At 37.5% G+C, this 26,977-nt stretch overlaps 1 protein-coding gene across 1 annotated transcript in view; it reads left to right on the plus strand.

Moving 5' to 3' along the window:
- Positions 1-20,230: 20,230 nt before the first annotated feature.
- The window catches only part of TRPM3 (transient receptor potential cation channel subfamily M member 3), an 856,716-nt gene continuing 849,969 nt past the window's right edge, over positions 20,231-26,977 (plus strand). The window contains 1 exon segment of the mRNA XM_032635138.1: positions 20,231-20,413. Within this exon segment, the coding sequence (XP_032491029.1) occupies positions 20,231-20,413 (183 nt within the window).

A 26,977-nucleotide genomic window follows, 5' to 3' on the forward strand; every position in this document is an offset into this window, starting at 1 on the left:
AACAAGAAATAACAAGTGTTGGCGAGGATATGGAGAAAAGGGAACCCTCGTGCACTGTTGGTGGAAATATAAATTTATGTTGCCACTGTGGAGCAAGTATGGAGGCAGTATGCAGGTTCCTCAAAGAACTAAAAATAGAACTACCATATGACCCAGAAATTCTACTTCTGGATGTTTATCCAAAGAAAATGAAAACATTAATTCAAGAAGATATATGCACCTCGACGTTCATTTCAGCATTATTTATAGAAGCCAAGATATGGTAACTTTACTTAGCTATAAAAAAGAATGAAATATTGCCATTTATGACAACATGGATGGTCCTCAAGGGCATTATGCTAAGTGAAATAAGTCAGAGAAATACTGTACAATTTCACTTATATGTGGAATCTAAAAAACAAAACAAATGAATAAGCATAACAAAGCAAAAACAGACTCACAGATAATGGAGAACAAACTGGTAGTTGACAGAGGGAAGGGGGGTGGGGACATAGGCAAAACAGGTGAAGAAGATTAGGCGGTACAAACTCCCAGGTATAAAATAAATAAGTCAAGAGGATGTAATGTACAGCATAAGGAATATTGTCAATAACATTGTAATAACTTTGGTGGCAAATGGTAACTAAACTTATTACGGTGATTATCTTGTAATGTATAAAAATATTGAATAACTATGTTATACACCTGAAACTAATATAATATTGTAAGTCAATTATTCTTCAATGAAAAAAAATGAAGAAAGATCCCAATTGATAACCTAATCCTCCACCTTCAGACACTGGAACAAGAAGAGAAAACTGAATCGAAAGTAAGAAGAGGGAAGAAAATAATAAATATTAGCATGGATATTAATGAAATAAGAGTAGAAGAATGGTAGACAGAAACCAATAAAACTAAAAGTTGATTCTTTGGAAATATCAACAAAATTATCAAGCTTTTCATTAGACTGACCAAGAAAAAGAGTAGATAAGACTCACATTGTTAAAATCAGAAATGAAAGAAGGAACATCACTTCTGACCTTACAGAAGTAAAAAAGGATTTCAGGGGAATACTGTGAACAACTGTATACCAACAAGTTAGATACCTTAGATGAAATGATTAATTCCTAGAAAGACAAAAACTATGGAAACGAACTCAAAAGAAATAGAAAATCTGAATAGATCTTTAACAAGTAAAGAAATTAAATTAATAATTTTTAAAAATCCCACGAAGGAGTGCCCAGGCTCAGGTGGCTTCATTGGTGAATTCTCCCATACAGTTAAAGGAGAATTAATACCAATTCTTTAGAAACTTCCAAAAAATAGAATATTTCCCAACTTGTTCTATGAAATAGATACTACTCTGATACCAAAACCAGATACAGATTATCATGAGAGCAGAAAACTACAGACCAATATATTTTATGAATACTGATGCAAAAATCCTTGACGAAATAGCAAAGTGAATCCATAAGTCATTTAAAAAAGGTTGTACACCATGTTTAAATGGGATTTATCTCAGAAATGTGAGGTTAGTTCAGTACCTGAAAATCAACTACATATCAATAGAATAAAGTTTAAAAAACACATGATGATCTCAATAGTTGCAGAGGAAGCACCTGGCAAAATCTAGTACCCCTTTGTGATTAAAAACACTCAACAAACTAGGAATAGATGGAAATTTCCTTAATATGATAAAGGGCATCTACAAAAAACCCACAGCTAACAGCGTACTTAATGGTGAAAGACTGGATGCTTTCCCCTTAATATCAGGGAAAATAAAAGGATGTCCTCTCTTACCACTACTATTAAACATTGTACTGGAGGTTCTCATCAGGGCAGTTAGGCAAGAAAAAGAAAAATCATCCAGATTGGAAAGGAAGCAGAAAAACAATCTCTATTTGCAGATAACATAATCTTGTATATAGAAAGTTCTAAGGAATCCAGTTAAATATCTATTAAAACTGATAAATACATTCTGTAAGGTTATAGGCTATAAGATCAATATACAAAAATCAATTTTATATATATATATATATATATATATATATTTTTTTTTTTTTTGCATGGAACTCTCACTGTTGTGGCCTCTCCCGCCGTGGAGCACAGGCTTCGGACGCACAGGCTCAGCGGCCATGGCTCACGGGCCCAGCTGCTCCACGGCATGTGGGATCCTCCTGGACCGGGGCACGAACCCGCGTCCCCTGCATCGGCAGGCGGACTCTCAACGACTGTGCCACCAGGAAAGCCCTAATTATATTTTTATACACTAGCAATGAGCAATCAAAATATGAAATTATGAAAACAATTACATTTAAAATAGCATCAAAAAGAATCAAGTAGTTAGGAATAAATTTAGCCAGCTACATAAAAAACTTGTACACTGAAAATGGTAAAACATTGTTGAAAGAAATTAAAGATCTAAATAAATAGAAATCTCACATACATGGATTGGTAGTCTTATTAGGATATTTTTAGGATAGCAATATTCTCAAATTGGTCTACAGACTTGATGCAATCTCCATCAAAATCCCAGTGGTCTTTTTTTTTTTTTTTCCCCCAGAAGTGGAAAAGCTGACCTTAAAATTTGTGTGGAATTGCAAGGGACCCTGAATAGTCAAAATAACCTTAAGAAAGAACAGATTTGGAGGATTCACATTTCTCTATTTAAAAACTCATTACAAAGTGACAGTAATTAAGATAGTTTGAAAGTGCATGAGAATAGACTGAAAGAACAATGGAATAGAATTGAGAGTCCACAAGTAAACCCTTACAGTTTTGATCAATTGATTTTTCAAAACAGTTATCAAGAAAATTCAATGTGAGAAAGAATCATCTTTTCAATAAGTGGTGCTAGGACAACTGTATATCCACATGCAAAAACATGAAGTTCGGATTTCCTTCTTACACCACACAAATTAACTCAAAATGTATCATCAAACTAAATGTAAGAACTATTAAACTCTTAGATGAAAACATAAGGGTAATCTTCATGGCCTTGAATTAGACAATAGTTTTTTAAGTTACTGCACCAAAGCACAAGCGAACAAAGAAAAATACATAAATTGAACTTCATCATAATTAATTTTTTATTCTTCAAAGGATACAACCACGAAGACAACCCATACAGTGGGAGAAAGTATTTACAAACCATATATCTGAACGGAGACCTTTATCTAAAATATATAAATAACTCTTACAACTCAATTATAAAAATAAACAAAAATCAATAATCAGTGGACTAAGTATTACAATAAACATTTCTTTAAAGAAGATATACAATAACCACATGTAAAAATCCTCAACATCATTATTCATCAAGGAAATGTAATTCCAGATCACTATGAGATGCCACTTTGCTCCCATCAGGATAGCTATGGTAAAAAAGAAAAGATAATAACAGGTGTTGACACAGATGTGCAGAAATTGGTACCTTCATACATTGTTGGTGGGAATGTAAAATGAAACAGATGTTTCGAAAAACCACTTATCAGTTCTTCAAAATATAGGACGTAGAGTTATTATATGATCCAGAAATTTTACTACCCAAGAGAAGTGGAAACTACATGCAAACAAAAACTTGTACACAAACATTCCTAGCAGCCTTACTCATACTAGCCCCCAAATGGTAACAAACCAAATGTCCATGTGCTGACGAATGGCTAAATAATTTGTGGTATATCTATACAATGAATATCTTTTGGCAATAAAAAGAAATAAAGTATTGGTATATGCTACAACAGGGATGAACTTTGAAAGCATTATGCTAAGGGAAAGAAGCCAAGCACAAAAGACTGCATATTTTATAATTCTGTTTATATGAAATGTCCAGAAAAGACACATCTATAGAGACAGAAAGTAGTTTAATGGTTGCCTGGGCTGGGGAAGGAGAAGCAGGATGGAGAGTGACTGCTAATGGGCCTGGGGTTCCTTTCTGAGGTGGTGAAATTATTCTAAAGTTAGATTGTGGTGAAAGTTGCACAAGTCTGTGAATACATTAAAAATCACTCATTTTACACTTTAAATGGGTGAATTTTATGGTATGTGAATTATATCTCAATAAAGCTATTTTAAAAAGTTGAACAAACCTTTAACAGGATAAACCTGAAGAAATTCATTGGGTTTATTCATGATTCACACATCATAATAATTTGTGGTAGAGGTCATTCTAGGAAAGTCTAATAAAATTAGCTAGGCACAAACAGAATCCAACAGCACATTAAAAGGATCATACCCTATGCTCAAGTGGGGTTTATCCCAGGAATGCAAGGATTCTTTAATATATACAAATCACTCAGTGTGATACACCATATTAACAAATTGAAGAATAAAAACCATATGATCATCTCAATAGATGCAGAAAAAGCTATTGACAGAATTCAACACCCATTTATGATAAAAACTCACCAGAAAGTGCACATAGAGCAAACCTACCTCAACATAATAAAGGCCATATATGACAAATCCACAGCAAACATCATTCTCAATGCTGAAAAACTGAAAGCATTTCCTCTAAGATCAGGAACAAGACAAGGATGTCCACTCCCACCACTATTATTCAACATAGTTTCGGAAGTTCTAGCCATGGCAATCAGAGAATAAAAAGAAATAAAAGGAACACAAATTAGAAAAGAAGTAAAGCTGTCACTGTTTGCAGATGACATGATACTATACATAGAGAATCCTAAAGATGCCACCAGAAAACTACTAGAGCTAATCAATGAATTTGGTAAAGTTGCAGGGTACAAAATTAGTGCACAGAAACCTCTTGCATTCCTATACACTAATGATAAAAAATCTGAAAGAGAAATTACGGAAATACTCCCATTTACCACTGCAACAAAAAGAATAAAATACCTAGGAATAAACCTATCCAGGGAGACAAAACACCTGTATGCAGAAAACTATAAGACACCGTTGAAAGAAATTAAAGATGATACCAACAGATGGAGAGATATACCATGTCCTTGGATTGGAAGAATCAATATTGTGAAAATGACTATACTACCTGAAGTAATCTACAGATTCAGTGCAATCCCTATCAAATTACCAATAGCATTTTTTACAGAACTAGAACAAAAAAATCTTAAAATTTCTATGTAGACACAAAAGACTCCGAATAGCCAAAGCAGTCTTAAGGGAAAAAAATGGAGCTGGAGGAATCAGACTCCCTGACTTCAGACTTTACTACAAAGCTACAGTAATCAAGACAATATGGTACTGGCACAAAAACAGAAATACAGATGAATGGAACAGGACAGAAAACCCAGAAATAAACCCACGCACCTATGGTCGACTAATCTATGACAAAGGAGACGAGGATATACAGTGGAGAAAAGACAGTCTCTTCAATAAGTGGTGCTGGGAAAACTGGACAGCTACACGTAAAAGAATGAAATTAGAACACTCCCTAACACCATAAACAAAAATAAACTCCAAGTGGATTAGAGACCTAAATGTAAGACCGGACACCATAAAACTCTTAGAGGAAAGCATAGGAAGAACAGTCTTTGACATAAATCACAGCAAGATCTTTGATCCACCTCCTAGAGTAATGGAAATAAAAACAAAAATAAACAAATGGGACCTAACGAAGCTTAAAAGCTTTTTGAAAGCAAAGGAAACTACAAACAAGACAAAAAGACAACCCTCAGAATGGGAAAAAATATTTGCAAATGAATCATCGGACAAAGGATTAATCTCCAAAATATACAAACAGCTCATGCAGCTCAATATTAAAAAGACAACCCAATCAAAAAATGGGCAGAAAACCTAAATAGACATTTCTCCAAAGAGGACATACAGATGGCCAAGAAGCACACGAAAAGCTGCTCAACATCACTAATTATTAGAGAAATGGAAATCAAAACTACAATGAGGTATCACCTCATACCAGTTAGAATGGGCATCATCAGAAAACCTACAAACACAAATGCTGGAGAGGGTGTGGGGAAAGGGAACCCTCTTGCACTGTTGGTGACAATGTAAATTGATACAGCCACTGTGGAGTACAGTATGGAGGCTCCTTAAAAAATTAAAAAAAGAATTACCATATGACCCAGCAATCCCACCACTGGGCATATACCTAGAGAAAACCATAATTCAAAAAGACACATGCACCCCAGTGTTCATCGCAGCACTATTTACAATAGCCAGGTCATGGAAGCAGCCTAAATGCCCATCAACGGACGAATGGATAAAGAAGATGTGGTACATATATACAATGGAGTATTACTCAGCCATGAAAAGGAACGAAATTGGGTCGTTTGTAGAGACATGCATGGATCTACAGACTGTCATGCAGAGTGAAGTATGTTAGAAAGAGAAAAACAAATATCGCACAGTAACACATATATGTGGAGCCTAGATAAATGGTACAGATGAACTGGTTTGCAGGGAAGAAATAGAGACCCAGATGTAGAGAACAAACGTATGGACACCAAAGGGGGAAAGTCGCGGGGGCAGTGGTGGTGGTGTGGTGAATTGGGAGATTGGGAATGACATGTATACGCTAATATGTATAAAATGGAGAATTAATAAGAACCTGCTGTATAAAAAATAAACAAAATTGAAAAATTCAAACAAAAAAATAACAATAGTAAACAACTAATATTTCTGGAGTATTTCCTATGTAACCAGGCACCGTGCAAAGCACAGCTGAGCACACACTTAATCTCATCCTCTCATCTGTATTAAAGAGTAAGAAACTGCAGTTTGGAGAGCCTCAGCAACTTTCCGAGGACACACAGGGAAGTTTTTAACTATACTCTCTTCAAATATTTTTTCGTGTCCTTTCTCTCTTCTCCTTCTGGTACCCCTATAATGCGAATGTTGGTGCATTTAATGTTGTCCCAGAGGTCTCTTAGGCTGTCTTCATTTCTTTCCATTCTTTTTCTTTATTCTGTTCCATGGCAATGAATTCCACCATTCTGTCTTTCAGGTCACTTCTCTGTTCTTCTGCTACTGATTCCTGCTAGTATATTTTTCATTTTAGTTATTGTGTTGTTCATCTCTGTTTGTTCTTTAATTCTTCTAGGCCTTTGTTCAACATTTCTTGCATCTTCTCAATCTTTACCTGCATTCTTTTTCCGAGGTCCTGGATCATCTTCACTATTATTATTCTGAACTCTTTTTCTGGAAGATTGCCTATCTCCGCTTCATTTTATTGTTTTTCTGGGGTTTTATCTTGTTCTTTCATCTGGTACACAGTCCTCTGCTCTTTCATTTTTTTGAATCTTTCTGTGAATGTGGTTTTCATTCCATAGGCTGCAGGATTTTAGTTCTTATTGCTTCTGCTTTCTGCCCTCTGGTGAATGAGATTATCTAAGAGGCTTGTGCACATTTCCTGATGGGAGGGACTGGTGGTGGGTAGAGCTGGGTGTTGCTCTCTTAGGTAGAGCTTAGTAAAACTTTAATCTGCTTGCCCGCTCATGGGTGGGGCTGAGTTCCCTCCTGGTTGGCTGTTTGGCTGAGGCGACCCAGCAATGGAAGCTACAGTCTCTTTGGTGGGGCTAATGGCAGACTCCGGGAGGGCTCACGGCAAAGAGTACTTCCCAGAACTTCTGCTGCCAGTGTCCTTGTCCTCACGGTGAGACACAGCCACCCCCCACCTCCGCAGGAGACCCTCCAACACTAGCAGGTAGGTCTAGTTTTGTCTCCTGTGGGGTCACTGCTCCTTCCCCCTGGGTCCCGATGTGCACACTACTTTGTGTGTGCCCTCCAAGAGTGGAGTCTCTATTTCCCTCAGTGCTGTTGAAGTCCTGCAATCAAATCCCACTAGCCTTCAAAATCTGATTCTCTGGGAATTCCTCCTTCCGTTGCCGGACCCCCAGGTTGGGAAGCCTGATGTGTGGGGCTCAGAACCTTCACTCCCGGGGGTGAACTTCTGTGGTATAATTCTTCTCCATTTTGTGAGTCACCCACCCAGTGGTTATGAGATTTGATTTTATTGTGATTGCGCCCCTCCTACTGTCTCATTGTGCTTCTCCTTTGTCTTTGGATGTGGGGTATCTTTTTTGGTGAGTTCCGGTGTCTTACTGTTGATGACTGTTCAGCAGCTAGTTGTGATTCGGGTGCCCTTGCAAGAGGGAGTGAGCACAGGTCCTTCTACTCTCCAGTCTTGAACCAATCTCCACATTTTAAAGTAAAGTCTGGCACCTGTATATTGTTTCCCTTTTTGCTTACATAATCAATTTAAAATTTTCCCAATAGCCCTGTGAGAGTATGGCGGAAAATAGTTGCAACAGATATAAGTATACACATTGAAACTGCTGTAAGGCAAATGCTGGCAATTTATTTAATGGAGAAAAGCCACCCAGTTCTTGATTTCTCATTTCCAGTACAACAGCAGTGATGGTGCTAGGGGTTATGAATGATAATGATGATAATATGCTTATTTGTATAAGTTTCTACTATTTTATCTGCTGTTTGATTTTGGCCTAATCCAGGATGACATTATCAGGCATTTCAGTGCTTTGGGAAACACTTCTCACCAGCTGGATTGCTAGCCAAACTTGTAAGCTAACAACTGAATACTACATGAGGTCTATCACCCAGCCACCCCCATACTTGCTCCCCAGGGCTGATGGGGAATGGGCCATGAGTCATGGAGGCAGTTGGCGGGGAGGTGGCAGCTCTACCCACCAATGATTATTTTTTAAAATAACTGAGGGCTCTTACTGTACCTCAACCCACAATTTCCTTGCCTCCACCACAACCAAGCCATGTGGTGGGGTAAACATCACCAGTTTTTTACTTCTTTTCATGTTTTAAATTTGTTTTAGCTGGATTTTTTTCAGCATTCTGATATCAAAGTAGAGGAGAAGGGAGAATGTGCAGGATAATTGGCCCAAGTTCCTTATCTCTCTAGCAAATACCAAGACTCCTGAATTGTACTATTTTCTGTACCTCATAATTGTTTTTGAATTTTATTTATTTATTTATACAGCAGGTTCTTATTAGTCATCCATCTTATACACATCAGTGTACACATGTCAATCCCAATCTCCCAATTCAGCACACCACCAACCCCACCACCACCCCCCACTGCTTTCCCCACTTGGTGTCCATACGTTTGTTCTCTACATCTGGGTCTCTATTTCTTCCCTGCAAACCAGTTCATCTGTACCATTTATCTAGGCTCCACATATATGTGTTACTGTGCGATATTTGTTTTTCTCTTTCTAACATACTTCACTCTGCATGACAGTCTGTAGATCCATGCATGTCTCTACAAACGACCCAATTTCGTTCCTTTTCATGGCTGAGTAATACTCCATTGTATATATGTACCACATCTTCTTTATCCATTCGTCCGTTGATGGGCATTTAGGCTGCTTCCATGACCTGGCTATTGTAAATAGTGCTGCGATGAACACTGGGGTGCATGTGTCTTTTTGAATTATGGTTTTCTCTAGGTATATGCCCAGTGGTGGGATTGCTGGGTCATATGGTAATTCTTTTTTTAATTTTTTAAGGAGCCTCCATACTGTACTCCACAGTGGCTGTATCAATTTACATTGTCACCAACAGTGCAAGAGGGTTCCCTTTCCCCACACCCTCTCCAGCATTTGTGTTTGTAGGTTTTCTGATGATGCCCATTCTAACTGGTATGAGGTGATACCTCATTGTAGTTTTGATTTCCATTTCTCTAATAATTAGTGATGTTGAGCAGCTTTTCGTGTGCTTCTTGGCCATCTGTATGTCCTCTTTGGAGAAATGTCTATTTAGGTTTTCTGCCCATTTTTTGATTGGGTTGTCTTTTTAATATTGAGCTGCATGAGCTGTTTGTATATTTTGGAGATTAATCCTTTGTCCGATGATTCATTTGCAAATATTTTTTCCCATTCTGAGGGTTGTCTTTTTGTCTTGTTTGTAGTTTCCTTTGCTTTCAAAAAGCTTTTAAGCTTCGTTAGGTCCCATTTGTTTATTTTTGTTTTTATTTCCATTACTCTAGGAGGTGGATCAAAGATCTTGCTGTGATTTATGTCAAAGACTGTTCTTCCTATGCTTTCCTCTAAGAGTTTTATGGTGTCCGGTCTTACATTTAGGTCTCTAATCCACTTGGAGTTTATTTTTGTTTATGGTGTTAGGGAGTGTTCTAATTTCATTCTTTTACGTGTAGCTGTCCAGTTTTCCCAGCACCACTTATTGAAGAGACTGTCTTTTCTCCACTGTATAATCCTCGTCTCCTTTGTCATAGATTAGTCGACCATAGGTGCGTGGGTTTATTTCTGGGTTTTCTGTCCTGTTCCATTCATCTGTATTTCTGTTTTTGTGCCAGTACCATATTGTCTTGATTACTGTAGCTTTGTAGTAAAGTCTGAAGTCAGGGAGTCTGATTCCTCCAGCTCCATTTTTTTCCCTTAAGACTGCTTTGGCTATTCGGAGTCTTTTGTGTCTACATAGAAATTTTAAGATTTTTTTGTTCTAGTTCTGTAAAAAATGCTGTTGGTAATTTGATAGGGATTGCACTGAATCTGTAGATTACTTCAGGTAGTATAGTCATTTTCACAATATTGATTCTTCCAATCCAAGGACATGGTATATCTCTCCATCTGTTGGTATCATCTTTAATTTCTTTCAACGGTGTCTTACAGTTTTCTGCATACAGGTGTTTTGTCTCCCTGGATAGGTTTATTCCTAGGTATTTTATTCTTTTTGTTGCAGTGGTAAATGGGAGTATTTCTTTAATTTCTCTTTCAGATTTTTCATCATTAGTGTATAGGAATGCAAGAGGTTTCTGTGCACTAATTTTGTATCCTGCAACTTTACCAAATTCATTGATTAGCTCTAGTAGTTTTCTGGTGGCATCTTTAGGATTCTCTATGTATAGTATCATGTCATCTGCAAACAGTGACAGCTTTACTTCTTTTCTAATTTGTGTTCCTTTTATTTCTTTTTATTCTCTGATTGCCATGGCTAGAACTTCCGAAACTATGTTGAATAATAGTGGTGAGAGTGGACATCCTTGTCTTGTTCTTTTTTTTTTTCCTTGTCTTGTTCTTGATCTTAGAGGAAATGCTTTCAGTTTTTCAGTATTGAGAATGATGTTTGCTGTGGATTTGTCATATATGGCCTTTATTATGTTGAGGTAGGTTTGCTCTGTGCCCACTTTCTGGAGAGTTTTTATCATAAGTGGGTGTTGAATTTTGTCAGTAGCTTTTTCCGCATCTATTGAGATGATCATATGGTTTTTATTCTTCAATTTGTTAATATGGTGTATCAAATTAATTGATTTGCATATATTGAAGAATCCTTGAATCCCTCGGATAAATCCCACTTGATCATGGTGTATGATCCTTTTAATGTGTTGTTGGATTCTGTTTGCTAGTATTTTGTTGAGGATTTTTGCATCTATGTTCGTCAGTGATATTGGTCTGTCATTTTCTTTTGTTGTAGTGTCTTTGTCTGGCTTTGGTATCAGGGTGATGTTGGCCTCATCGAATGAGTTTGGGAGCGTTCATTCCTCTGCAATTTTTTTGGAAGAGTTTGAGAAGGATGAGTGTTAGCTCTTCTCTCAATGTTTGATAGAATTCACCTGTGAAGCCATCTGGTCCTTGACTTTTGTTTGTTGGGAGATGTTTAAACACAGTTTCAATTTCATTACTTGTGATTGGTCTGTTCATATTTTCTATTTCTTCCTGGTTCAGTCTTGGAAGGTTATAGCTTTCTAAGAATTTGTCCATTTTTTCCAGGTTGTCCATTTTACTGGCATAGAGTTGCTTGTAGTAGTCTCTTAGGGTGCTTTGTATTTCTGCGGTGTCCGTTGTAACTTCTCCTTTTTTATTTCTCATTTTATTGATTTGAGTCCTCTCCCTGTTTTTCTTGATGAGTCTGGCTAAAGGTTTATCAATTTTGTTTATCTTTTGAAAGAACTAGATTTTAGTTTTATTGATCTTTGCTATTGCCTTCTTTGTTTCTATTTCATTTATTTCTGCTCTGATCTTTATGATTTCTTTCCTTCTGTTAACTTTGGGTTTTGTTTGCTCTTTCTCTGCTTTCTTTAGGTGTAAGGTTAGATTGTTTATTTGAGATTTTTCTTGTTTCTTGTAGGCTTGGCCGGCTTGTATTGCTATAAACTTCCCTCTTAGAACTGCTTTTGCTGCATCCCATAGGTTTTGGATCGTCGTGTTTTTGTTGTAATTTGTCTCTAGGTATTTTTTGATTTCCTCTTTGATTTCTTCAGTGATCTCTTGGTTATTTAGTAATGTATTGTTTAGCTTCCATGTGTTTGTGCTTTTTACGTTTTTTTCCCTGTAATTGATTTCTAATCTCATAGTGTTGTGGTCAGAAAAGGTGCTTGATATGATTTCAATTTTCTTAAATTTACCGAGGCTTGATTTGTGACCCACAATGTGATGTATCCTGGAGAATGTTCTGTGTGCACTTGAAAGTTTTACCTGCTGTTTTTGGATGGAATGTGCTATAAATATCAATTAAAGCTGTCTAGTCTATTGTGTCATTTAAAGCTTGTGTTTCCTTATTAATTTTCTGTTTGGATGATCTGTCTATTGGTGTAAGTGAGATGTTAAAGTCCCTGTCCCTAAAAACCTGGCACATAGTAAGTGCTTAATAAATGTTAACCATTTTAATACGATTGTTATTAATGTTTTAGTTTCTCGTATCCTACTTGGAGTTTTACGGACACTTTTGAATACTACATGAATAAATTGTTGACACTTGAAACTAAAATTACTGCCATGATCTAAATCAGTGTGCTTACTTTACTTCATAAAGTAATTTGGAAAGAATGTGGTTATGACAGATACATAGATTTCTATACATGCATAGAAAAGCTGGCTGGAAACTTTCAACCATCTTGCAAAGTTGTTCACACAGGTGAACAGTTCATAGCATCCATCTGTATTAGTGGGTATGATGGAAGTAATGAACAGGAGTGCTTCATGTGTTTGCCATGACTCCACGTTAGGTCTGGTTGAAAAATACTGGTAGAAAGTAAGAAGTGAAGCTAACTAACCAGTGAACAAATACTGAGGCACCTTGTTGTTAGAGATCTTAAAAGTCACTTAAATGTTCACCTTTAGGTAGAAGAAACATTTGCCAATAAAGCCTTAACAGAAAAGAAGCGTTTAGAGCACTATGACTTTCCCGTTTGCATTCTCATTTTGGTTAAGTTTTTATTTTAACCAGTTTGGCATTGCTTTACATCTTATTGTAGTTTCAACGGTGATGAATTTTGTTTTCAAGCCACCAAACTGGACATGTAAGTTCTTTCATTTTTGCAACATACTTCATACCTTTCAGACAATCAGACCAACTTTCTTTTCAGCTAAATGGCATAACTCTACATTATTTGGTACATGTATTTCTTTTAACCCAATTTAATACAAACCATCTTTTAGTCTCAAGTGTTATAGTAGGCATTGGAGTATCTACTGAACCTCTTAAGAGCCCATTCACCAGGCAAAGATAATTTGTAATGGAATACATTGTGTCAATGACAATAGCTTGTCTCATTTTTAGCATCTTGTTGGCTTTGTTTCTTTTGTGGAAGTCAAAGGAGAAATGTGAAGCACTTGAGAGTTTTAGTTTGTTCATTGAGCCTCTGCCTTCAGACTCTTCTGAAGCCCCCATAATGATTTTGCATGAGTTGGAGGAAATTAACTTTGAAATACATCAAAGATGAAAAGGTTACTAAGCTGCTGTTTCTTGTTTAACTAATTGCTTTCACTTCATTCACCTTTATACTTTGGGGGGGAAAATGCACAAATTTGTTCTGTTTTGAGTAGTGAAAAATGCTTAATAGGATTCTAATTAATATGCTCAAATTCAAAAATCACATTTGAATAATTCTTTTCCAGTGTGAATAGAAATTGTGACTTTAAGAAATATGGGAGTTTTGCATGGTCACTTACATGTTCCCTTTTCACTCTGTTTTGTATCGGAGTAGATGACACTACTTGTCCTTTTGCAGAAAAGGACAAAATTGCACAAAATTATTCCAGTGGGCAGTTTAAAATTTTAGTTTCATAAAGCCATTTAATACACTTACATTTAGGAAACTAAACGTGTTTAAGTGCTGGACCTAACTGTGTAGGACATTACTGAATAGTTTTATTGACCTGTGTGGTGCTTTTAGATATTCATACTTTCTTAAAAATTCAAAAGGAGAAAAAGTAAAGTCTTCCTCTAGTGATTAGACCCTGTGTTTGTTTTGAAGCTGACCTTTGATGTTTTCTTGCTCTTTATACTGGACAAACAGAAATAACTGGACTTTAGAAGAAATGATTGCCTTCTGTTTTAGTGGTCTAACTCAGGAGGAGGAAGGAAACAATAGTTTCCCTTTAGAAACCTGCAGGTGCTGCATTCTGTACCTCACCTTACCACATCTGTGTATCCTCTCCCAGTCTCCTGGAGTTCTTGCTACACACCTAAAAAAATCTTGACTTTAGAAAGGTGCTAATGAGTGATAAAATTTAAAGGATTACTCATTGAAGAAGGAGTGGCATTTTTAAAGAAGAAAAGTAGTGGAATTACAAAAGTTCAGGTATCCATGATGTCAGAAAAGCAGTTTGAGAAAACATGTGTCCCTTCTAGATGGGTAGCAACCAATTTCTTTGACTGTCAGCAAGACCAGTTCCTCCTGGGGATAGCTGAATCCTATATCAGTTGAAAAGTCAGTTAAGCTTAAACAACGTATTTTAACTTAAAACATTATATTTATTTACTGTTTTTGATATAAGGATAAAGTCTTTTCTTTGACAATGGTACTAGTCATTGAACCTCTGATTTACCTCTTTACATAAACCACATCCATCATGTAGCATCTAATTTCCAGTTTCATTTCTTTAAAATAGAGGTATTAGTGATAACTGTAGAGCAATCTGGTGGAAGTGAACTTTTGTATTTTTTCTACTTTATTATTCTTATTTTTACATTTGTCTACACTACATTATTCTTATTACTTCATCCATGGTTTTGCATGTAACAGTGATTCATTCATTCTTGTTACTGTATACTATTCCCAAACTTATATATCCATATTTATGCTGATGGGCATTTGTGTAGTTTCTAGTTTGGGACTTTTACAAATAGTGCTGCTGTGACTGTTTTTTCAGTATTTTATTGATCGTGTGCATGCATTTCTGTTGGGTATATACCTTGGAGTAGAATTGCAGGGTCATAGTATGTATATCATCAGCTTTGGTAGACAGTGCAGAATAGTTCTCCAAAATAGTTGTACCAGTATACTCCCACCAGCAGTGTGAGGGTTCCAGTTGCTCCACATCCTTGGCAACACTTGGTATTTTTTTGTCTGCTTAAATTTTCTATCTACAGAATTTTCGCCATTCTGTTGCTAGTATTATATTAATATTTAAAAATCTTAGACATTATTTTATAATAGATAAGAATTTAGTTCACTTACGCTTTCCTTTTTTTGTTCTCTCTCCCTTTTTCCCCAGTTTTAATCATTAAATTATTTTCAATTCTATTAATTTATTTTTATAATTCTTATACAACTTACTTTAGTCATGATCTTTTAATTTTGAAATAAAATTTTAAAAAACCGTGTAGATTGAGAAAGAGGGAAAAGTGTTTTTATGCAAATACATCAATGAAAGATAAAGAGGGTTTATACTAAAAATTTCTACAAATCATAATGTGTTTAGTGGGCAATTGGAGGATTTTGTTTTATGTTGAGGGAATGGTCTACAGAAAAATTAAAAATAGGAAAGAAGGAAGGGGGAAAAGAGAGTGGAAGAGAGAGAGAGAGGAGAAAGAAGAAAGGAAGGAAGGGAGGGAGGGAGGAAGGAAGGAAAGAAAGAAAAGAAACAGTGCAGATATGCAGCTAGATTCTCTGACCTGCAATGACTCCTGCAGGGAGGACTTGGGTGTGTACCAGCTGTATCAGCTGGTATTTCAGGAAAGGTATGACATTGTTTTCAGGAGGGGATCCCCAGAGAATTTCATCCACATAGATGGCAAACTTATATAACCAGGATAACCCTACTGCTCCTTTTCTTCATTAACAGTCGTGGGCTTTGGGAGATCGTTTTGCTCGAATTACAGGAGTAATTGTGTCAGCTCTCACATTTGTTTGGCTTGTGTGAGAATCAGCCTCATATCTACTGAAGGGAATCTAATCATAACTAAACACATCCTATCTCCTGCTTCATGGGTATTGACTAATCCCACTTCACTGTGAGTCTAGTCATAGTGATTAAGCTTTTAGTGAATTCACAAAGCAGTTGGCTCCAAATTCATTTCACACTCACCATTTTCAAATTTCTTAGTATGCTAGAATGCGAGCTCTGACTTTGCTCCTCCATGTGTGTGAGGATGTGACAAAAGGAACCAGACATTGTTTAACTTAAGAGAAGATAAAAGTTAGGCAGCTTGTAAAGGCCATCTTCAAGGACCTAATGACTATCATGAGGAAAAGAACATATGTTAAATTAGGGTGACTCTAGAATTTGAAATAAGGGTAGAAGGCATGGGTTTCAGCTTAGTTTGTAAGGATGAGCTTCTAATGCTTAAAATTGTTTAGTAAGGAAATGTCCTGCTTATGAGAAAGAAGATATCTAATGCTGCAGACTGAATGTTTAGGCAGAGAATGAATGATAGCTTGTTGGGTTTCTAAGGACAGACCTCTAAGTGTCTATCTCACTGTAAATCTCTATGATTCAGTAAAACGTATTAGTCTGAATTTGAGATACCATCTATTATAAAAAGCATCCCGATTTCCGAGAGGTTAAAATGTAAAAAATTGAGAGTGTTAAAATTGATGAAATGTGTTTCATATTCTCTTATTTTGTGAGGAGAAATTGTGGACCAAACATGGCTTTGTAGTTTTCGTCACTTTCTCTATGTTTACTCTCCCCTCTCACACTTTGCTTGATCTAGTTAGTCCCAGGGCATGCCTGTGGGTTTACATGTACTAGAAATAACCAAAGGAAAATATATTTACTGTTAACTCTCCTGCAATACAGTGCATGGCCATGTGACCCAGAGCAAATGGGATTTGGAGAGAGTTTCTTCTGATTATAGACTCATAATAGACTCAACAGGCTATTAGGACCATGTGTGTTCATAGAGTATCTAGGGCTAACAGATGACCTTTGGCATCTAATATTTTCTTGAAAAAAAATTTTTTGAGTCCTACTTGAAGTTCACTTTCCAGAACACTTCACAATATTATATTTTGATTGATTCATGCATAAAAATTTTAAAATTTTATGTAGAAAATCTATTATTTAACAATATAAGTAATTTTGCCTTAATCTTCATTTATATTCACATTCTTTAATGCCAAGAAACAATGGAGAAAAAAAGGTTTATGTCATACTTCCCGTTTACCTTTTTAATGTATTAACATCCACCTTTGTAATTGTGGTGACTCTTCCGAGAAAGTTAAGGTGCTCTGGAAATGGCTTCTAAGCCTGCTCCCAAAATTTCAATGCTGGTGATTTTAAACGTGTTCTTAGTTTTGATGCTGCTATGCTCTGCTAAGTTTGTGAGAAATATGATAGACATTTAACCTAGTTTTCCAGTTCCTGGCTATTAGGGAACTTGAAAAAAGACAAATGAACATCAGAAGAGGAAGGGGTCGATTTTCTGCTTGCTTATAATCATGTCTAATTTAGCCTCTTGTACAGTTCCCAGACATTTTTGGTCCTTGTCAAGTGCAAAAAGAAATGCAGAGATGGTCTTCAAACAAGGCTTTAAAAATATTGCTCTAAGAGTCCACCTGCCGATGCATGGGATACGGGTTCGTGCCCCGGTCCGGGAAGATCCACATGCTGCGGAGCGGCTGGGCCTGTGAGCCATGGCCACTGAGCCTACACGTCCGGAGCCTGTGCTCCGCAATGGGAGAGGCCACAACAGTGAGAGGCCCGCGTACCGCAAAAAAAAAAAAAAAAAAAAAAAAAATTGCTCTAAGATAAGGGCAATTGAAAGCTCATTTTCAGACCAAACGGCTAAAAAAAATGACATATGCAATCAAAACTCATCATTAAATTTTTCTAAGTGTATTTAAAAAACTCATCAGTTGCTCTGAATGCTCATGGATGTGCTGGTACCATCGTTCATGACAGATACCATTGATTGATAGCAGGGTTATTTTCCCCTTAATAGGCAGATGCAGGTGAGCCAGGGGCTTGTGGCTCTGTGAGGTGAGCATTCTTGGATTTTATGTGCCTTGATATATCTGTGAAGGCCCCTCGTAGCTCCTTTTCAGGGATTTTATCATTACACCTAAAGAATGAACTTTCAAGTCATCCAAGTTGGCACACAGGCTTTTCATCTTCTAGGGCGTTCTCACCTATATTTCCCCTCATTGACAACTAAAGGAAAAGGTAAATATTTACTTTATCATAATTTATTGACTTTTATTCTACTCCCTAATTGGTATTTAGTTCTCATACTTGTCTAATTTGTAAACTATGCATAATCATTTTGATTTATTTTTGTCAGGGGGAGGAATCTGGGCTGAATTATTATATTTCCATGAAATGTCACTAATAATTTCAAATCCATGAACCTAGATAGGAAGTGTGAAAACACAGAATGGAGCCTGTGGTTTTCTCATTAAATGGCATTGTGTGTTGCAAACATTGTTTAGAGTCTCATTTTATTTAATATGGGTGTGTGATTTCTGGACACAGAGGATTGTTTAAAAAGGTAGAAAGTATGCTCTGTGAGTCCCTTTGCTTAAAATGACAAGATTAATATTAATGTAACACTACATACAGGTGCACAGCTGTGGGATATTAGGGCTCTGTATTCCATTCCTGTGAACTAGCCAATTCCAAAACCTCTGCTTAATCAGACTGACCACTGACAAATCAAATTATGCTTTTCATAACTGGCACCACAACACCAATTTTCCCACAGCATTTCTTACTCTCTCTCCTTCCCTCTTATTCCCTTTTCACCTTTTCCTCCTGGGAAGACCTGTAATTACTCAAATAGGAGGGAGAATGCTTGATTTCAGAAAGAAATGAAAATACATCTGTTGCTGTTGCAACAGTTAAGCAACCAGACAGCCCTTTTCAACTAGGAGCGAGTTTAGGTCTCCTTCCCTTTAGTAATGAGTAAGGTCATTGTTTCAGTTTTTGTAAATTTATGATGCCCCCTACGGCCTTCTCTCATCTGATCAAGGACATTTCTGAATATGAGGACAGCTCAATCTGGTAAAATAACTAACACAAAACTGATGAGAGACTGCCGGCTTTCCTTCTGATGAGCAGAGGCAGACGCATGAACACAGGCAGAGGTGGAGGTGTCAAAGAATGTACAACAAACAGAAGCTTAAACATCATCCTCACTGCTTAAGGGCTGTACCACCCTTGCCCCAGGAGTGAAAGGGTAAACTGAATACCCATTCCTACCTCGAGAGAGAAGTGTGTTGATTTAAGAAGTATCAACCCTCTATCCCTTCCAAGGATCCTCCTCTGCCCTGTCCCTATAGCTCAGGTCCTTGAAGGCTCTTAATTGCGGTTAGAACAGCAAGAATCACCCGGGGAGCTTTTAACTATCCTGATTCCCAGGCTACAGCCAGGCCAATTAAATTAGAGTCTGAGGAATATCAGCATAAAAAATTTTTTTTTCCTTAGGTAAACTCCAGTGTGCAGCCAAGTTTGAGAACAAGTAGGTTAGTCTGACCAGGCGTGAGAAGGAATTAGCGCGGCGTCTGACAAGGAGACGAAGCTTTACTTTCCCCAGGGATACTTGGGAGACAGTTGTTGCTGCACAGGGGAGAAGGGGAAGAAAGAGAAAAGGAAGAACAAAGTTATACGTTTCCAGTCTTTCTCCAAGCCAACTGGAGTCTCCACCCACCCAGTGTGGGTAACCCAGGCTTGCACCTGCAGCTCGTGGTGGGGTGAGGTTGATCTCCAGGCCTGGGGGACTGGGCGGGGCGGGGTGACCGGAGGTAGCTACCCAGCGGCGCATCAATAGCCCCAGGTGTGGGCCGTGCCCCCGCCTCCCCCCAGGGAAGGCGGCGGCCGCGGGTGGAGAGCAGTTTGGGGGGCGCAAAAGGAAGCTGTCTCGGGCGCAGGTGGCGCTCGCAGCCCCAGCCCCCAGTTTGGCCAATCGCGGGCTCAAGCGCAGCCTGGTGGCAGCGGCGGCGGTAACGGAGTGCAGCAGGGCTGTGGCCGGAGCCGGCGGAGGCAAAAAGGCGGCGCCAACAGTGAGCTACGTGCAGGCGGGAGTGCGACCCGGCGGCTTGAGGAGCGAGCGAGAGCGCTCGGCGCCGGGGTGTTGCCCGGCCGAGCGAGGCGAACTTAGCATGGGGAAGAAGTGGAGAGACGCGGCCGAAATGGAGCGGGGCTGCGAGGACCGCGAGGACAGCGCGGAGAGCCGCAGGCGCAGCCGGAGCGCCAGCCGGGGCAGGTTTGCCGAGTCGTGGAAAAGGTTAAGTTCCAAGCAGGGATCCACCAAGCGCTCGGGACTCCCGTCGCAGCAGACGCCGGTGAGTGGCTGGGGGAGAGCCCCTGGTGTCTTCCCCCTCTGCACGCGACTCGAGCCCTTTCCATGGTGCTGAACTTGCCTCCTTAGCGGCTCAAGCCAGGAACTTGTGGAGCCGCTTCTGATGAAAGTGTTGGGGTCTGTGAGGAGGGGCAAGAAGGAAAGACTTCCCTTTCCTCAGCTAGGGGAGGGTCTCCTGACATCTCTGGTGTCTCTGCAAAAAATGGAAAACCTGTTCGAGAGGCGAGGGCTCACTGTGAGATCATTAGAGTTTTGCAATTAATGGGACGTGGGAGATGTTTTCGAGTGTGTTGTGACTCGCATACGTCCCGAGGGTCTGCCTGTGCAGCGTGTTCAAAGGTTACGAGGCATCCGCTGAATGAGGGCGGAATAAGAAGGGCATGCCATATTTTTACTCTTAACACTTGTTCTTTTCCATCACACACCCCCACTATGTTAATAGGTGCGTTTAGTTGTTTGCAGAGTCATTTACACGCAGAGAATAGCAAGAATATCCCAGGTGTTTATACTCCGACTGTTAACATATACAGCGTTCAGAAAAGTTTTCCCATGTGCCAGCTCCTTTTCAGTGTCTAATGAGTGCAATAAAAGCACTCAAGCGAAATTAATATAGGCATCGTATGTGTGTAGAAAAGTACAGTTGATAAAAACTTCAGCCGCATTTGCATTTTTAGTATTTAAATATTATGTTTTCCTTCAGCCTAGAGGGAGAGAACTCTGTTCTAGAAGAGAGTGCGGAGCCCTCCTGTTGCTCCTAGGGAAGAAGGGTACACCACTTTAACTTCCAAGACATCACTGAGAACATCAGGGCGTGTGTATTTATGTTTTACATCCAGAGGAGTTGACAGCAGAGATTGTATAGTGAAGAGAAATTGAATTCATTTTTTTAAAAAAGGATGGTACATAAACATTGTATAGCACGAATAATGTTACCCTGTTCTGTTTTTGAAAGGTCATCATTGCAGGACAAAAATTAATCCCTAAAAAGCAGGATGTCTAAAATATTCCTTCAAAAGAGTAAAATATAAATACATACCATTTTTTGGTATTTGTGTTTATGTTGTTTGCTTGTTCACAAAAACTACTAGCAGAAAATGTTATTAGATATTTATTTGAACTATTTTAATATTTAGTATGTTGAATGGGTAGGTTTTTTATAAAAATATGGATATAGAACACTTAAAATGCAATTAATTTTATTTCAGCCATTAAAATATTATTTTTCTAGAAATGTAGACTTGAAAATATTTTTAAAAGGAAAATATTCTGAAGATAGGTTTTTTTCTGAAATAAATTATGTAGAACATATAAAATTAATTGATTTTGGTTTCTATCAATTATGTGAACTAAGAATTAATTTTATCCCCTTTTTAATAGAAAGTCTAAATATCAATTTAAGTAACTTCTTTGATTTTGTTCAACAGATACATTCAGAGTCTATATCAGGAACATATAAAATCTTCATAAAACTGTAAGTTAGATTAAATAGCTTGCAGGTCTGTTAGCTAGAATAAAAATGTGAGAGAAAGAGGACATAATAGATACCATGACAACCAGAAGACATCTGGAAAAGTAACCATGTCTACTAAGGGTGATGATGATGCTATATTTCTCTGTAGTACTTGTTAATTGCAACATTAGTAATTCAGCTAAAAATCAGATATGGCAAACGCCTGTGCTTATTCTCACATTGCATGGCAAGTTTGATATTGATTTTGTTCTAAAAAAGTCTAATAAGTGCTCCTAGCTGTGATTTTAATGATCAGAATTTTTAAAAACAAATATAATGAGGTTTTGTAAATGTTGGAGCTGGGATGATGTTTTTTAACCAAGGTTTGATTCCATTAATTCATAACAAAGACTTTCTACTTCGTTTGTAAGTAAGACATCCAACTTATTTATGCAAACAGGAGGGAAGCAATAATAATGTTTGCAACAGATATGCTTATAAAAGTTTTTAATCTTTAAGGTAAGATGTTTGACTCCCTCTTAAAGTGAGCTGGTGCTATTTTCAACTTTCACTGTATTTCATGTAAAAAATAGCTCAAATTATAGATATTAGGAAGAGATTAAAGCAGTTAATTTAATTAATACTGCTTTTTATTTATTCTTATGAATAAATAAGATATTCTGTGATGTGGCTTTGGATCTTATTCATTTTGTGTTGTACGCAGAAATATTGTGGCATCCATCCTGATAAAAATCGTATAAGGATTATTGTCTTTCCTTTGAAGACAAAATAGATAAATGTGGAAAAAATTAGTTGATAAAACATGGAAGCTTTCTAACATCTTTCTGTCTTCTTTCTTTTGAGAATGTAAAATGATTATATAGTTGTTTTAATAATGTGGCCTTTGTTACTCTCTTCTCTGCTTTAGTTAGAGTCTTGAAATTACTTCCAGTTAAAGTTGTTCCCAGGGAATGATACAGCCTGTGACTCTGTCCCCAGTGGGAATGATTGCATTATTTTTCATTTTCACTAACAACAAAGCAGGCATACATCATGGATAATGGGGGAGATTTTCTTCAGCAAAGAGAGGTCTGTTATATTCTTGGTTATCCAGAAGTACTTTTCTTCTGTGATCTGAGTCATGGTGATTTTGTGTGTGAAGTATAGAGGAGGTGTGTTTGAATCAACCTTGGCAGTTAGATTTCCTACCTATCACTAAATATGTTGGGGTTTTCTTAGAAATATCTTAGAGGCTGGGCTGGTCCCATGATTTTAATGCTGCTATTAGAAATCAAAAAGTCACATTCCTGGCAATCCCTTTGGTACTCAGAAAATGGTCTCCTGATAGTCTTTACAGAGTACGGCAGGCCCACATTAGGACAGTGTGTGCCACCCCTGCCCCAGCTCTCTGAGGTCTGCTTCTATTCTGTAGAAGCAGCACTACCCTGTGCAATAGCTGGAGGAACAGGCAGCCGTTCTGAGTCCTAACAGTGGCATTTAAAGGGCATGTTTTCAATTTCTGGGCCACAGTCCTGGGTGTGTCAGACAAATCAATCCTTGCTGATTTGAAAAGTTTTTTTTTTTTTCATTTTTCTAATTCAAGAAACACTCTCCTCTCCACTTATTTTTAGACTTCATGGTTGACAATGAAAGCTTTAATCCAGTAATCTACAATACTCAAAATATACCCCAAATCATAAAATTCTGATAGAGTGAAGCAGGATTTAATCATATTCATTCCTTGGAATTTGTTCCTCTCTGAAAGTGCATCATGGATTATTTTTTAAAATCTAAAAATACTGGGTTTTTTTTTTTAGTAAATGTAAAGGAATTTTATATCAAGTTTACAGTTAAATTAATATGAAAGTTATATATTTGAATTTTGGATATGAAATGAAGTTTCTGGATATTAATGTTTTATGTTATGTCTGTTGAATTGGTTAATAAGCATAAAAGTAATTTAAAACTTCTTTGCCTCCATTCTATAAGATCTGGATTTCATATTTCCCCTTGAAGTATTGTTCTTGTTATTCCTATTATTTGTTTTAATTCCACCCACACAGAAATATATGGAAATCTATTGAAAGCTGAGTCAGCAAGTGCCGTCTGGTGTTACAATATCAAATGTTCACCTGCGCATATAATAGTACTTTTAATTTTGAAAGGCGATTTCCTCCTCTAGTCCATTTATACAACTATTTAAAGGCTTGTTTTCAAATAGAGGCAGATTTAATTTAATCTCTGAGTAACCTCTTGCAAAAGAAAAAGAAGCAGTTCTGAGGGAGTCAAATGATGGAGTTGTTTTTCAATCTTAGATGTCATGCTTGCTTCCACTAATGCTATAATTACCCTCATCAGCAGGTGCCCACCACAGAACATCACACCTTGTGCAGACAAGAGGGCAGCTAAGAGCGTATAGAAGCAGCAGTGAGTCTATGAAACAGCAGTCCTGAGAAGTAGACGAGACCCGTTCAGCTGGTACCACATTCACTACTCCCACAGCTGTTTGAGATGCTGTGTGCGCAGGGGGGATTCCATGAACAAACCTGGTTCCGTTTCTGAGGCTGACTTGTCTCTTTTGGAGCAAGTGACTTCCAGTTGTTCCTGCCAAAAGCTGGGTTCTACAAGATCTTAAAATAAATTAGAGAAAGCTGAGTCAAAGGCAAGGCTAAAGTCAGAAAAGCTCATTTCCCAATCGATTGACCATTTGAGGGTTGTGTGAATGGTAGATCCCATGGTGGCCGTAGAAACAACAGCAACTTGGTGAAAAGAATCCTCATTTCCTTTTTCAGTGTCTAATATGCTATTGCAGTGTCATTAGACCCTTAATAGTTTGTTCTTGTTACACAAAGGGCTCGCTGGTGAAAGCAGAACAAATCCCCTGTAGTGAGTCCATTACTGAATAAACCATTTCTTGACAGGTTGATTTTTGTCTACTGCCTTTTACTCCCTGTGTTGAAAAAATAAAAAAAAGGGACAATGTTGTATCACTTAGGAATATGGCTGTATGTTCTTGTTATTGTGATTTTTTGTTGGGGAAAAAAAGCCATTTTCTGATAATCGTCTATTTTGTTTAAGCATTTCTGAATTCTTTTTCTAGTAATTAATATAACTAACAAGATTTTTCTCATCAATCACAGTGAATTAAAAATTTAATTTAATTTAGTTTCATCTTTAATTTGAGGGCCATGGTATTAGGTGGCAGGTAATTCAAATATTTTAAGTTTTGAGGAGGAAAAATATCCTTGTATGGGGATGGTTTTAAACATGTTTTCAGTTATTCCCAAATATATTACAGCAGTTTCTTCTGCCATTATTTATTGAGATCTTGAAAAAGAATTGACTCATTAAAAATCATTTATAAATAGTAGCAAAACATATTCATTTGTTCTGACCAGCTGTGCTGGTCTGTGCATTGGCTTTACTTCTTGTTTCTTTCATTTGCAAAGCCAAATGGGGGGCTGGTAGAGCAAATATGAAAGGATTATAGAGAACAATGTTTAAAGAAACTTTTATTCCTCTAACATTCATTGAGTACTTAGGAAGTGTTAGGCACCATGGTAGGTACTGAACAACTTCCTCAATAGAACTAATGGTTTAACACAAGACAGACATATGCAAAGCAACGAGACAGGGTTATACATAGACTAGCTTCATGGTCAGAATACAGTGGAGCAAAGATTAAAGTAGTCAATGCCTCTTAATGGATGGTGATGGAAAATTTAGATAAGAAGCATCCTAGACTTGGTGCCTGATTCTCAAAAGATGAGGAAGAAAAAGAGTTGTTTGGCTTTGGCAGTTTGGAAAGAGGGCAATAATTCCTTTCTCAGTCATTTTAACAGACTCATGAGGGTCGATGCCTGACTGCACAGCAGATGAGACAGAGAAGTAACAGCGATGACACAGCAACAATGCAAAACACATAGGTAGTACTCAGTACGTGCCAGGCATCACAGAATTTATTATCTATTGCCTGACTTCAGCTAGACTGTAAGCAAAAGTGGGGGTCTTTGTTTTGTTCACTGATTTATCCAGATGCCTTGAATAGTGCCTGGTATATACTAAGCACTTAAATATTTGTTCAATGAATAAAGTGACCAATTAATTGTAAAATGGTGCTTTTTGATTAATATGAGGTAGACTTTAGGTTCTTAGCTATGAAGGAAAAAAGAAATACAGGCAATTTTTCTTTTTTTTTCCAGATGGGAGAAATTTGAGCTTTCTGTTTGCTGGGTGAAGAACCTATTAGAGAAGGAGGGTTTAAACAAGTAGGAAGAGAGAAAAGCGATGAAACTAGTTTATACATTTGGAGGAGTTGGGATTTGCTTAATGGGAGGGTTAAAGATCTGTTTTCCCTCATGTTCAATCCTGGCTCTACCCTCTTTGTCTTAGGGACTTGCCTGGTGGAAATTGGACCCGATTGTTGATTATTTTGCAGGTTTTACTTAGTACATATTTAGTCTATAGTGTTAGTGAATAATTCAGAATTATCACGCAAATATATGTATTTCTGGGAAACTGTTGTTTGTTAATAATTAATAGATTGCTGAAATGCTACTGTGTATCTTTGACCTAAGTACCTGAATTCTTTGATCTCACCAAATACCTCAAGAGATGTGGGAAATTCCTCAGATCTCAACAAGGTGGGAATCAGTACATCAGTTTTCCTGAGGATGGTTATCTTAGTTGAGTTGACATGGCAAGCTGCCAATCCCTGCATACAATGTCTTGGGATTGTATATTTATTTAAAACACCTCTGTAGAATACCAGAACTTCAACCACAAAATAGTCACACAAAACGGAACACATTCACAGTGATAATTAGTAGGTTTTGTCCTCCACAAGCGTTGATTTTTCTAGGATTTCCTTGGGGATGAACTTTATAATGGTGAGATTAGGAGGGACAACTCTTTTGGGTAAGTGTTCCCAACAGGCTCAATTTGAATGCAGTTCATCTCTACTTGGAAAGTTCTATGGACAATCTGAATTGATTTTAGAGAACAGTATGGTGGCTTTGGAAGCAAGCAGATCTAGATTGGAACCCTGGCCTCTCTCAGTTTTCTCCCCAGTTCTATCAGGAGGATTCCTTCTTCCTT

The sequence above is a fragment of the Phocoena sinus genome, chromosome 6 (genome assembly GCF_008692025.1).
Source record: "Phocoena sinus isolate mPhoSin1 chromosome 6, mPhoSin1.pri, whole genome shotgun sequence".
NCBI classification, from domain to species: domain Eukaryota; kingdom Metazoa; phylum Chordata; class Mammalia; order Artiodactyla; family Phocoenidae; genus Phocoena; species Phocoena sinus.